General features: G+C 45.3%; 1 protein-coding gene across 1 annotated transcript in view; it reads left to right on the plus strand.

The window, feature by feature from the left end:
* Positions 1–8,649, plus strand: part of LOC126413028 (uncharacterized) — a 408,898-nt gene extending 400,249 nt beyond the window's left edge. Inside the window, exon 2 of the mRNA XM_050082922.1 lies at positions 8,478–8,649. Coding sequence (XP_049938879.1) covers positions 8,478–8,649 — 172 coding nt within the window. The remainder of the gene's footprint in view (positions 1–8,477) is intronic.
* Positions 8,650–13,871: the final 5,222 nt, after the last annotated feature.

Here is a 13,871-nt window from a genome sequence, read left to right on the forward strand (position 1 = left end):
ACATGTTTTATGCTTCCATATTATGACGTTTCAGGAGGAGGAAAATCCCCCTTTATAAAAATCAGTATGGATTCTGCAAACAGACATCTTGCGAAATTCTGCTGTCTCTGTTTGTCCCAAGAACTACAGCCGTCTAGAAGACGGCGCTCAGTTTGACGTGTTATTTGACTTCAGGAAGGCACGTGACACCTTCCCGCACTGCCACGTAGTGAAAAAAATACAAGCTTACCGAGTATCGGATCAGATTTGTGACTGGATTCGATATGTCACTGCAGGTAGTATTCAGCACGTCGCTCTTAACGGAACAGAATCATCAGGTGTAAAGGTTTTTTCTGGAGTACCGCAAGGAAGTGTCATAGGACCGTTACTGTTTACAATGAATATAAATGATATAGCAGTGTGAGCAGGCAACTGTTGAAGATTGTTCGCAGATGGTGGGGTTGTCTACAGGAAAGTCTACCTGCAGAAGATTCATGAATGGTGTAGGAACTGGTAGTTGACCCTGAACGTGAATAAATGTATCACATTGGGCAAACATAGGAGAATAAATCCACTACTGCACAACTTCACCATTGATGAAAGATTGCTGGAAGCAGTATCTACCGTTAAATGTCTAGGAGTAACCATCCAGAGCGACCATAAGTGGAATGTCCCCATAAAACAAATAGGAAAGGCAGAAGCTTGATAGCGATTCATAGAAATAATCTTACGGAAGTGGACTCATCTACTAAAGAAGTGGCTTACGAAACACTTCTTCTACCGATTCTCGATCATTGGTAATCAATCTGAGACGTTTAACATGTGGGACTAATACAAGAGAACAGTGCATTTAGTCGGCGCGAGAGCGTTACAGAGATGCTCAACAAACTGCAGTGGCAGACGCTACGCGAGAGGCATTGTACATCACGGAGTGATTTATTATTGAAATTGCGAGAATTGTTGGAAGAGTCGGTCCACATATTACTTCCTCCCACATACGTCCTGCAAAAGGATTACAACGAAAAAAAAATCGAAAAACTAAAGCTAATGTAGAGAAATACTGACACTTATTCTTCCCAGGCGCCATTCGTGAGTGGAACAGGGAAGGGAGGTTCATGTAAGGTTCCCCTTATTTGCAGATAAGAGCGCGCGTTACTGTATTTCAGTTTTTGTTATTTCACATATGTGAAGTGAACGTATCAGCGCTGCAGTACCTTAAAGAGTACGGAGCGAGCGCTAGGTTCCCATGCTGGCTACCAGAGACGGTTGGCCATCTGGCGCTTTCAGAGACAGTGGGATGAGGTGCCGATGCAGAAATCCCTCCTGACGTCAGCAAAGAGATACTTAGGGAAACTACATTTATTCTGGCGTGAATCAAGTAAATGTTATTATTAAGTATTTGCTAAGAAAAGTTGTTTACGCCACTTAGACATTAGGAGTCCATGGTCATAAATACTATCTTTTCAGTAATTTTACAATGACAGGAAGCGATGATATTAATAATGATTGACTAACTTTGGCATAACCGAAGATGTACGATCTTCTACGAATTATACCGATTTTACGCTCAAGTTCCAGACTGTGCGTCATAGTCGGCAATAGAGATGGGCAAACTGAAACACGTAACTGTTTCGAAACAAATGAAACAGTACAATGTAATGTTTCGATACGCTGTTTCGAAACAGTGAAACAGTTTGTGTTTCGTAATTTAATAAACCTACACATTTTATCATCTTGAATGTCTACTGTATAAGTATGTCCATATAAACACGAATGAGGTGCGAGAGCGCTAATCATATCGCAGAAAGTATGAAACTATCACTTAGGCGTCTTGGCAGTTTCGTATTTCATGCAGCAAATGCGCTGCTTTCGTGTCGTGCGACTTTCATACTTTTCAGTTGGCTGAGGACAGCCATAGCTGCATCCTGCTAATTTCCATGCACACAAAGGGAATCATTGTGGATAATAGGCACAGTGACTATAGCCTTACAAATAATGCCAAATAATTCGAATAAATAACAAAATATAACAGAAATTTTGTCTTTCAAGGTGTTTCGAACCGTTACTATAAATTCACCATGCTTCCCAGCCCTTCCCGTTCACCATTACACTACCAGTGATATGTCAAACAGATTGCTTGCAATTATACCTACATCAAATTTGTATATGTGTCCAATAACTGTCACTCTACGCCTTTTTTTTTATTCACAATGTTGTAGGCTTACTTGCGTTTCTTAATATGATTACTGTACATGAACAGAGAAGCGTATGTTATAAAAAAGTGTAATTTAACTGAATGATTTTCACATATTTATTATTTTGAATGTGACTAGTATGCGTTGTTTTATTGTTTGCTTAGTGTTTATAAAGCAGATGTTACGCCATTTCGGGATAGGACAGTCAGCTAGAAACGAAGCTTTATTTTCGGATATCTTAAGCTACATGCTATTGCTTGTCAAAAAGATTTCGACACTCTTGAAAGTGTTTCACGAAGTGGTATATTGTGTTTCAGTACCTGTGCCGAGCCCGAATCTCGTCCGACACAGAGCGGAATGAAACATCACTGTTTCGATACAATTAGTCCGTTCCAAGCACAGGTGGACTGAAACAGCCTTATATCGAAACAACGATACAGTTTCTGTGTCTGGCTCGAGATCGAATCTGGTCCGGTTATCCGAGACAGGGGCGGAATGAAACACCACTGTTTCGAAACAGTGAACCACAGTCATTCCGAAACACTGTAACAGTTCCACGTATCGATACACTGTATAGAAACATAGAAACAGTGGACAAGTCTAGTCGGCAGTCGTCAATAGGATGGTTTCCGATGTAGTCACGCGGTAGACCGTGCTCTCGTGCAGTTAATAGTTTGCTTATAATCAGTGTGAACAAGTTCATTTTACGATGTTTCTTAAATAAATGCACAATAGTGGCATCCCGTGTAAAAAAAATTATTTGCACAAAAAAACTTTTTCCCTCTTCATTACGTAAAACATAGACAGTAATATTGCACCTTCAGAATCCGACGGCGCTGCTGTGGCTCTTCAAGGAGACATACAACTACGAGAGCATCTGCACATAACAGATAGGAAGAATTCCTAGAGGGCGGCTCATTAGGTCAGTTTAAAAGCGGACTGGCTTAATTATCGCAAAACTCGGGTGGAAAGTGTGGCCGTTATTCTACACGCCCCTTATTCCACCATTTACGGACTCACCGGCTAAACCGAGACATTTCTGGAGATTTAGGACGAGTGGTATCAGAAATACCATCCACCACACACCGTCAGGCGGTTTGTAGAGTACTGGTGTAGGCGTAGATGAGACTGACGACGGCGCCCTCTTGTGAGTTTGTGTGCTTTACTGGCCGTGCCTGTTTCCTCTCCCCGTGGCTGTTCAGTAAAGGAGAGCAGGTTTCCATATCCAGGGGGAAGGGCACGTTCTCCAACTACATGGAGATAATGGGCTGGTTGTTCTCTAATCCTCCGAAACGGTTGTGGTCGAAGCCGACTATGTTGGCTTCAAGGCACGTCAATTTCCACTACGGCCGTGTCACTGAAGAGAAACTTCTCAAAGTCAGGCTAGGATGCAGCATCTTACAATAAGTACTATGAATGTTAGCCAGTTGCAGTGCCTGAATTCTGTTGCCGAGGCTGATTCACGGACACAGTCAATCTGTGTACTCTTACGACTGGAAAATGTCTTGGTGGCCGAAACTGGTCTTGTTAATCAAAAATAAGTTTGCAACTGGAACTGTCATTTGATTCCAAACTCTTTGTCATATTACTTAATAGTTAACACATAAATGTCACACTGATAACATAAAAAAAGAAAATGTTTAAAGAAAGTGAACTGAGTGAAGTATTGAAATCAAGATACATGTATATTTTCGTAACCTGCAGCCTGATGTAAATCGCTTGCGTGTTAATTCTGTTGTTCCCTAATCAAATAGCTATCTGTTCATTTGGACTTAAAGCTAAACAAACAACAAATAAACTGCAGAATCTTAGATAGCATAGATCTGCGTACTATAATTTACAATTCACAGTTCCTTTACGTAGCCTTCTCGAGTGTCTCGGCGCTTACCTTGGGCGTAGCCAACCTTACCGGAGTGACAGAAAAATATGTTGGCGTGAATTGTGTTTACACGTAATAAGTCTAGTTTACCGGACTATGAATCTGTGAAAGAGGTTATGGAACAGCTTGTCGGACATAACCGCTGCCAATTTGCTTTGTTACCGTCAGATCTCGTTAGTTCCTCCATTGTTGACCATATTGTTGTATAGGGGAGATATGGCAACAAAGAAGTTCTTGCATAGTTGCTGGTGATGCGTTCCGGAGTGTCTCACTTCTGCCTTTCTTTTGGTCCTTTGTATCACCGGAAAAAACACTTATTTTTGAAGTGGACCGAGACACTCATTGCAGCGTTACAGTTTGGGATAAAACTCTGCAATCTTTTTTCTAATTGTACCACCTGCTTGAGAACAAAATAATAACACTAGGCGTATTTTGCCGCTGATAATAGCTCGTGCAGTTACAAAACACTGAAAAAGCTGATGCGTCAAGTGTTCCAATCCGTGAAAGTAGCTTAACTGCCGTCGAAATGGGGGCAACTCGAAATATTTAAGTACTTAGCATCTAACGACAGGGTAAGTGTGCAGACCTCAAATTCGCTAACGATCGAAGTCTACCATTTCGTACTCACTGCGTGTTTCTTAGATATTTTTCCACACAATTTAAGTACGACTGTAAGCTTTTTGTATTGTCATCATATACGCACGATAAAACGCTGTTAAGGGCATCCAACTCAAACGGAGCTATTCCGTCACGTACGGTACAGATAGCGCAAGTGAATTAATTGGCTATAATTGGCCAAGCCATGCTTGCAGAATGCCAACACGAATTATTTACAGAAGAATGGAAAACTTTTTATATAATAAAACAATCACGACCCCATGAAGATGTTTATTTAATTTACTGGTGAACGGTTTCGACCACTGTTCTGGTCGTCATCAGACCGCCTACTCCACGGGAGTCTGCTGGCGCTGACGAGGGGTAGGCACCACTCTAGGCGGCTATAAGCAGTGGTTGTAAGCCTCCTAGAGTGGCGCCTGACCCTCCCGCCAGCTGAATGATAGATCGGTCGCACTGGACAAAATGACTCAACCTTACATTCCTGGCCTACAAGGTCACCGGACCTCACTTTATGTGGTTATTTCTTGTACGGGATCATAATACTGTTTATGTGCCTTCGTTACCAACAACAATGAACGAACTGAGAAATCTCATAACAGCAGCTGCGGAAGCTGTAACTCAACACATGCTCGCTGCAATGTGAGAACAATTAGAATACCATATTGACATATGTCGTGCATCTCAAGGGGGCATATTGAACACCTACGAAAAGAAACTTCCTGGCAGATTAAAACTGTGTGCCCGACCGAGACTCGAACTCGGGACCTTTGCCTTTCGCGGGCAAGTGCTCTACCATCTGAGCTACCGAAGCACGACTCACGTCCGGTCCTCACAGCTTTACTTCTGCCAGTATCTCGTCTCCTATCTACGAAAAGGTATGAAAAAAAAAACTTTCTGAGTTTCCCTTCATCAAAAAACTAAGTTCATCCCATATGTTTATTAGTTTCAGAAATATTGACGTGATTCTTTTTGATACAACCTGTATATTGCACTTAGTTTATCTGACACATTATACAAACATGCTTCCAAAAGTTAAAAAATGTTGAAAAACACATAAATTTTATGCTGAAGAAAAAGTGGTCTAATTCTACATCTACATTTATACTCCGTAAGCCGCCCAACGGTGTGTGGCAGAGGGCACTTCACGTATCACTGTCATTGCCTCCCTTTCCTGTTCCAGTCGCGTATGGTTCGCGGGAAGAACGACTGCCAGAAAGTCTCCGTGCGCGCTCAAATCTCTCTAATTTTACATTCGTGATCTCCTCGGGAGGTATAAGTAGGGGGAAGCAATATATTCGATACCTCATCCAGAAACGCACCCTCTCGAAACCTGGACAGCAAGCTACACCGCGATGCAGAGCGCCTCTCTTGCAGAGTCTGCCACTTGAGTTTGGTAAACATCTCCGTAACGCTATCACGCTTACCAAATAACCATGTGACGAAACGCACCACTCTTCTTTGGATCTTCTCTATCTCCTCCGTCAACCCGACTTGGTACGGATCCCACACTGATGAGCAATAGTCAAATATAGGTCGAACGAGTGTTTTGTAAGCCACCTACTTTGTTGATGGACTGCATTTTCTAAGGACTCTCCCAATGAATCTCAACCTGGTACCCGCCTTATCAACAATTAATTTTATATGATCATTCCACTTCAAATCGTTCCGTACGCATACTCTCAGATATTTTACAGAAGTAACTGCTACCAGTGTTTGTTCCGCTATCATATAATAATATAATAATACAATAAAGGATCCTTCTTTCTATGTATTCGCAATACATTACATTTGTCTATGTTAAGGATCAGTTGCCATTTCCTGCACCAAGTGCCTATCCGCTGCAGATCTTCTTGCATTTCGCTGCAATTTTCTAATGCTGCAACTTCTCTGTATACTACAGCATCATCCGCGAAAAGCCGCATGGAACTTCCGACACTATCTACTAGGTCATTTATATACACTCCTGGAAATTGAAATAAGAACACCGTGAATTCATTGTCCCAGGAAGGGGAAACTTTATTGACACATTCCTGGGGTCAGATACATCACATGATCACACTGACAGAACCACAGGCACATAGACACAGGCAACAGAGCATGCACAATGTCGGCACTAGTACAGTGTATATCCACCTTTCGCAGCAATGCAGGCTGCTATTCTCCCATGGAGACGATCGGAGAGATGCTGGATGTAGTCCTGTGGAACGGCTTGCCATGCCATTTCCACCTGGCGCCTCAGTTGCACCAGCGTTCGTGCTGGACGTGCAGACCGCGTGAGACGACGCTTCATCCAGTCCCAAACATGCTCAATGGGGGACAGATCCGGAGATCTTGCTGGCCAGGGTACTTGACTTACACCTTCTAGAGCACGTTGGGTGGCACGGGATACATGCGGACGTGCATTGTCCTGTTGGAACAGCAAGTTCCCTTGCCGGTCTAGGAATGGTAGAACGATGGGTTCGATGACGGTTTGGATGTACCGTGCACTATTCAGTGTCCCCTCGACGATCACCAGTGATGTACGGCCAGTGTAGGAGATCGCTCCCCACACCATGATACCGGGTGTTGGCCCTGTGTGCCTCGGTCGTATGCAGTCCTGATTGTGGCGCTCACCTGCACGGCGCCAAACACGCATACGACCATCATTGGCACCAAGGCAGAAGCGACTCTCATCGCTGAAGACGACACGTCTCCATTCGTCCCTCCATTCACGCCTGTCGCGACACCACTGAAGGCGGGCTGCACGATGTTGGAGCGTGAGCGGAAGACGGCCTAACGGTGTGCGGGACCGTAGCCCAGCTTCATGGAGACGGTTGCGAATGGTCCTCGCCGATACCCCAGGAGCAACAGTATCCCTAATTTGCTGGGAAGTGGCGGTGCGGTCCCCTACGGCACTGCGTAGGATCCTACGGTCTTGGCGTGCATCCGTGCGTCGCTGCGGTCCGGTCCCAGGTCGACGGGCACGTGCACCTTCCGCCGACCACTGGCGACAACATCGATGTACTGTGGAGACCTCACGCCCCACGTGTTGAGCAATTCGGCGGTACGTCCACCCGGCCTCCCGCATGCCCACTATACGTCCTCGCTCAAAGTCCGTCAACTGCACATACGGTTCACGTCCACGCTGTCGCGGCATGCTACCAGTGTTAAAGACTGCGATGGAGCTCCGTATGCCACGGCAAACTGGCTGACACTGACGGCGGCGGTGCACAAATGCTGCGCATCTAGCGCCATTCGACGGCCAACACCGCGGTTCCTGGTGTGTCCGCTGTGCCGTGCGTGTGATCATTGCTTGTACAGCCCTCTCGCAGTGTCCGGAGCAAGTATGGTGGGTCTGACACACCGGTGTCAATGTGTTCTTTTTTCCATTTCCAGGAGTGTATATTGTGAAAAGCAATGGTCCCATAACACTCCCCTGCGGCACGCCAGAGGTTACTTTAACGTCTGTAGACGTCTCTCCATTGATAACAACATGCTGTGTTCTGTTTGCTAAAAACTCTTCAATCCAGCCACACAGCTGGTCTGATATTCCGTAGCCTCTTACTTTGTTTATCAGGCGACATTGCGGAACTGTATCGAACGCCTTCCGGAAGCCAAGGAAAATGGCATCTACCTGGGAGCCTATATCTGATATTTTCTGGGTCTCATGAACAAATAAAGCGAGTTGGGTCTCCCTGACTTACCTGGGATAACGAAAGTAGGGAGTAACATAAACGTTAACGGGTTATGTGTCTCGACTATACTAAATAGGTACAGTACAAAGTGTATGAGCAACTTGGTGGTGACGCGGCGGTTTGTGTGTGCAGTGACAGCGACGGGGAGGACGTAAGCGGAGGAGCGGCGCGGCCGGCGGAGGCGGCGGCGGCTGGCGTGCAGGCGGCCGCCCCCCAGCAGCTGCCGGAGGGCGATGGCCGCGTCTGCAGCACCTGGGACAGCGCCGCCAACGCAGGTACTGCCCCGGCATACACCAAGATTTAATTGTCACTTCTAAAAAATAAAGTTGTGAAATTATTTTTTGTGTTTGCTATTCAGGTACACGTCTAAATCTGCGCACCACAATGCCGTAGCACGTCACTAGAGGAGTCAAAATAAAATGCTAGAGGACTCAAAATAAAATGAAATTAGAATTATATATTAATATATTCGGCTGCTAACGGCGTTGATATACACTACTGGTCATTAAGATATGCAAATGATTAGCTTTTCAGAGCATTCACACAAGGTTGGCGCCGGTGGCGACACCTACAACTTGCTGACATGAGGAAAGTTTCCAACCGATTTCTCATATACAAACAGCAGTTGACCGGCGTTGCCTGGTGAAACGTTGTTGTGATGCCTCGTGTAAGCAGGAGAAATACGTACCATCACGTTTCCGACTTTGATAAAGGTCGGATTGTAGCCTATCGCAATTGCTGTTTATCGTATCGCGACATTGCTGCTCGCGTTAGTCGAGATACAGTGACTGTTAGCTGAATATGGAATCGGTGGGTACAGGAGGGTAACACGGAACGCCGTGATGGATCCCAACGGCCTCGTATCACTAGTAGTCGAGATGACAGGCATCTTATCCGCATGGCTGTAACGGATCGTGCAGCCACGTCTCGATCCGTGAGTCAACAGATGGGGACGTTTGCAGCAGCATGGACTATCAGCTCGGAGGCCATGGCTGCGGTTACCCTTGACGCTGCGTCACAGGCAGGAGCGCCGGCGATGGTGTGGTCAACGACGAACCTGGGTGGACGAATGGATGTATCCAGGTTCTGTTTACAGCATCATGATGGTCGCATCCTTGTTTGGCGACATCGCGGTGAACGCACATTGGAAGCGTGTATTCGTCATCGCCACACGTATCACCCGGCGTGATGGTATAGGGTGCCATTGGTTACAGGTCTCGGTCACCTCTTGTTCGCATTGACGGCACTTTGAACAGTGGACTTTACATTTCACATGTTACGACCCGTGGCTCTACCCTTCATTCGATCCCTGCGAAACCCTACATTTCAGCAGGATAATGCACGACCGCATGTTGCAGGTCCTGTACGGGCCTACTGGATACAGAAAATGTTCGACTGCTGCCCTGGCCAGCATATTCTCCAGATCGGTGGCCGAGCAACTGGCTCGTCACAATACGCCAGTCACTACTCTTGATGAACTGTGGTATCGTGTTGAAGCTGCATGGGCAGCTGTACCTGTACACGCCATCCAAGCTCTGTTTGACTCAATGCCCAGGCGTATCACGGCCGTTATTACGGCCAGAGGTGGTTGTTCTGGATACGGATTTCTCAGGATCTATGCACCCAAATTGCGTGAAAATGTAATCACATGTCAGTTCTAGTATAATATATTTGTCCAATGAATTCCCGTTTATCATCTGCATTTCTTCTTGGTGTAGCAATTTTAATGGCCAGTAGTGTATATCAACGGGGACAGGTGACAATGTGTGCCCCGACCGGGACTCGAACCTGGCATCCCCTGCTTACATGGCAGACGCTCCATCCATCTGAGCCACCGAAGCCACCGAGGGCACAGAGGTTAGTGCGACTGGAGGGACTATCTCGCGCACGCCTCCCGTGAGACCCATATTCTCACCGTATATGTCCACACACTACATTCGTAGTGTCCCTACTGAACACAATGATTACTCGTGGAAGAGTAACGCCCGAATGAACAGACACCATATTCCATATCAGTATATAGTTCTAGCAATACCGGCCACGACCTGCCTCTTCTGTGCGGATGCACACATATTACCCGAACTCTTACGGGACTTGGTAAGAATGGCTTCCACGAGTAATGAGTGCGTTGGGTAGGGACATTCTTTCAACTTCTACTGAAACACAGTGGCGGCTCTTGAGTATACATTTTGAATGTTCACAAATTTCTAACTTCAGATACATGTGAATGTGTGAAATTACCAGCATGTGCTGTGCGACAGTCACGCTTTTCAACATATTTATACAACTACAGTAACTAACAATAATAAAAATAACCGTAGTAGTAGTAGTGGTGGTGGTAGTGGTGGTAGTAACATGTATAACTTGTCTGAAAAAAGAAAATTGTTTTTGTGGAATTTTGTTGTTTTGTACATGGTTAAGTACAATTTAGGGAAAACACAATATAGCCGGCACGGTAGCTCAGCGTATTCGGTTAGAGGGTTAGCTGCCCTCTGTAATAAAAAAAACTGAGTTAATCAAGCAACAACGAACAAAACGGGTGTATCGCGACTTCCGCACCGAGCAAATACAACGAACGAAAACGAACAAAATGAGATTAAAAAAAAAAAGCGCGTTCGGTCAGAGTGCTGCCTGCTCTCTGTAATAAAATAAACTGAGTCAAAGAATCAACGATCAACTTGAACGGAAGTCTTCTGACGTCCGCCCAGACCAAACGCAACGAACTATATCGAACGAAATGAAAAAAAAAAAAAAAAAAGGTGAACAGGAAGGGCTGGGAAACATAGTGGACTTACAGTAATGGTTCGAACAACTTGGCGGACAAAAAATTTTAAAACCGGCTGCTCACTTCTAGTTGACGCATGCCGGCACGGTAGTTCAGCGTGTTCGGTCAGAGAGCTGGTTGGCCTCTGTAGTAAAAAACTGAGTGAAAGGGTCAACAACGAACTTGAACGGCTGTCATGTGACGTCCGCAACGACCAAACACAATGATTATATATATATATATATATATATATATATATATATATATATATATATATGGATAGAGCGTCTGCCATGTAAGCAGGAGATCCCGGGTTCGAGTCCCGGTTGGGGCTCACATTTTCACCTGTCCCCATTGACATATATCAACGCCCGTCAGCAGGTGAAGGTATTAATATATAATTCTAATTTCACGCAATGAAGCTGCGGACAGCAAATCTCCAACTGCCTCGCCGTGCGGGACCACAGTGATTGTCAATGTGCTCATGTGTATCTCGGAGGTTACTTTTTAACCACGAGTTTTCAGTGTTGCTAGCTGGGGCTTTTATCTTTTCTTGTTTTCTTATTTTGTCCTTTTCACTGAAGGTAAACGCGCTTCTAACATGTCAGTTTCTCAGTTGGTCAATGGTAACTGTGACCGATGACCGTAGCAGTCTGGTCCCTTTAATCACACAAACCAACCAACCAATTGTAACTGTATTTTATTTTGAGATGATTGAGTCCCCCCATAACAGGGCTTAAATGCTTTACCGACGTGTGATTATTTCATACTGGTTGTCATGAGCATAGATTGTTAGGATAGGTATCTGTATTTTACCGTTATGACTGTAAGTTTCCTATCTTGTAGATGTACACCTGAAGATATGAGCTGAAATCACGAAACCGGTCGTGTTACTTTGAAATTTCATATACAACTGAAAGCGGAGTATTTCAGAAGCATGGATATAAATGAGGAACAACATACCGTTACAGCTTTCAGAAACTCTCTCGTGCCTACATGCAATCCAGAAAAATTACTACCGTACTATGAACATAGCATAAAAAAACGTGAAACCTCGTACTAGGCATCAGTACTTGCTAAAGATACGCTCAACGCATAAAATAGTAATCACTCCGTAAAAGAGCACAATCTTCGTCCTGCAGCTTTGTGGATGGTGTAGAACTGCTACCAGGCGGTTCGCCAGCCGTAGCGGCAGAGCGGTTCTAGGCGCTTCAGTCTGGAACCGCGCGACTGCTACGTTCGCAGGTTCGAATCCTGCCTCGGGCATGGATGTGTGTGATGTCCTTAGGTTGGTTAGGTTTAAGTGGTTCTAAGTTCTAGAGGACTGATGACCTCAGATGTTAAGTCCCATAGTGCTCAGAGCCATTTGAATCATTTGAACCAGGCGGTCCTGTAGTCCTTCACCGCTGTCGTAAGTCGTGACGAAGTGGCGTGCGCGTGCACCTGTAGGGTGTACGGAATCAGCGCAGGGATATGGGTCGACCTGGCAGAATGGGAGAAAGGAGCTCTCGTGTTTGGTCGTGCCCGCAACCACACAATCATTCAGGCTGCGTGATTTGTTGGTGTATCAACGCGGACTGCCCAATGTATCTACAAGGAATAATGTACCACTGGCAGCTACGCAACACGGCGTGAGAATTGCGCTCATAAAAAAGGTCCTAGCCAGCAGGGACTGGAGACAAGCGTGGCCAGTAGCTGACCAGAGGTGTGTAATGTGGCCCAACGAGTTGCGGTGTTGCATATTTTCAAATGATACAAAAAGGAGAGTGCATCTACGGCCCAAGGGGGCTGGAGGGTATGTACAGGTTGGAGCGGGTTTCTTTCTTTTGGTTCAAATGGCTCTGAGCACTATGGGACTCAAGTGCTGAGGTCATTAGTCCCCTAGAACTTAAAACTAGTAAAACCTAACTAACCTAAGAGCATCACAAACATCCATGCCCGAGGCAGGATTCGAACCTGCGACCGTAGCGGTCTTGCGGTTCCAGACTGCAGCGCCTTTAACCGCACGGCCACTTCGGCCGGCTTTCTTTCTTTTGGGATGGGGAGGTTTCGTACTCCATTTTCAGCTGGTTAAGGTATATTTTGAGGAACTTATGAACTCTTTCCCTATCCGCTGTCAATGCTAGAGGCGTTGTCACACGGTATTACCGTTCATTGTGCTTATGCGTGTAACATTCGGTTGTTTAATCATGCGAGTCCTCGCCCTGTCCATTGTCAGTTAGGGTGGGTACCACCTGTAATGCGACGTGATTTTCACTTGCGCTGTTTCCTTCATCGATTTCTTAGTCGCTGATGTCGTCGTTTCCATTCCACACCTATCAGATAACTGTTATTCCATAACTGCAATACCAGATCGGATACTTCCAGCATCTTCGTTGTACCTATGCATAACACTATATCTTTCTCCATCTCCTCCTCAATCTCAAGTCTTATGATTCTGGAACAAGGTCACTTGTAACTTGCGTCTTATCCAAAAGCAGACTGCATTCCAGAAAAGATTAAATCTGCATCCATTACCATCGGCTTAGGTTCCGTCTTGATTAATCCCAGATGATTGCTCTCTGCTTACACTAAACCAGAATCTCCGTCCCTTTGTCAACACTGTCTATGCTTATCGCATCCTTATCTACTTATTTTCTTCCTTCCATCTCATCTGTCTGTCTTATTACATTTTCTCTCGTGCTTCTTTTGACCAGTGTAACTTCTGCTCAACATTTGGAAGCAGCTACTCATGTAGCAGAGTGCTTGTGGGGTGCACGTGA

Source organism: Schistocerca serialis, chromosome 7, assembly GCF_023864345.2.
Source record: "Schistocerca serialis cubense isolate TAMUIC-IGC-003099 chromosome 7, iqSchSeri2.2, whole genome shotgun sequence".
NCBI lineage: Eukaryota > Metazoa > Arthropoda > Insecta > Orthoptera > Acrididae > Schistocerca > Schistocerca serialis.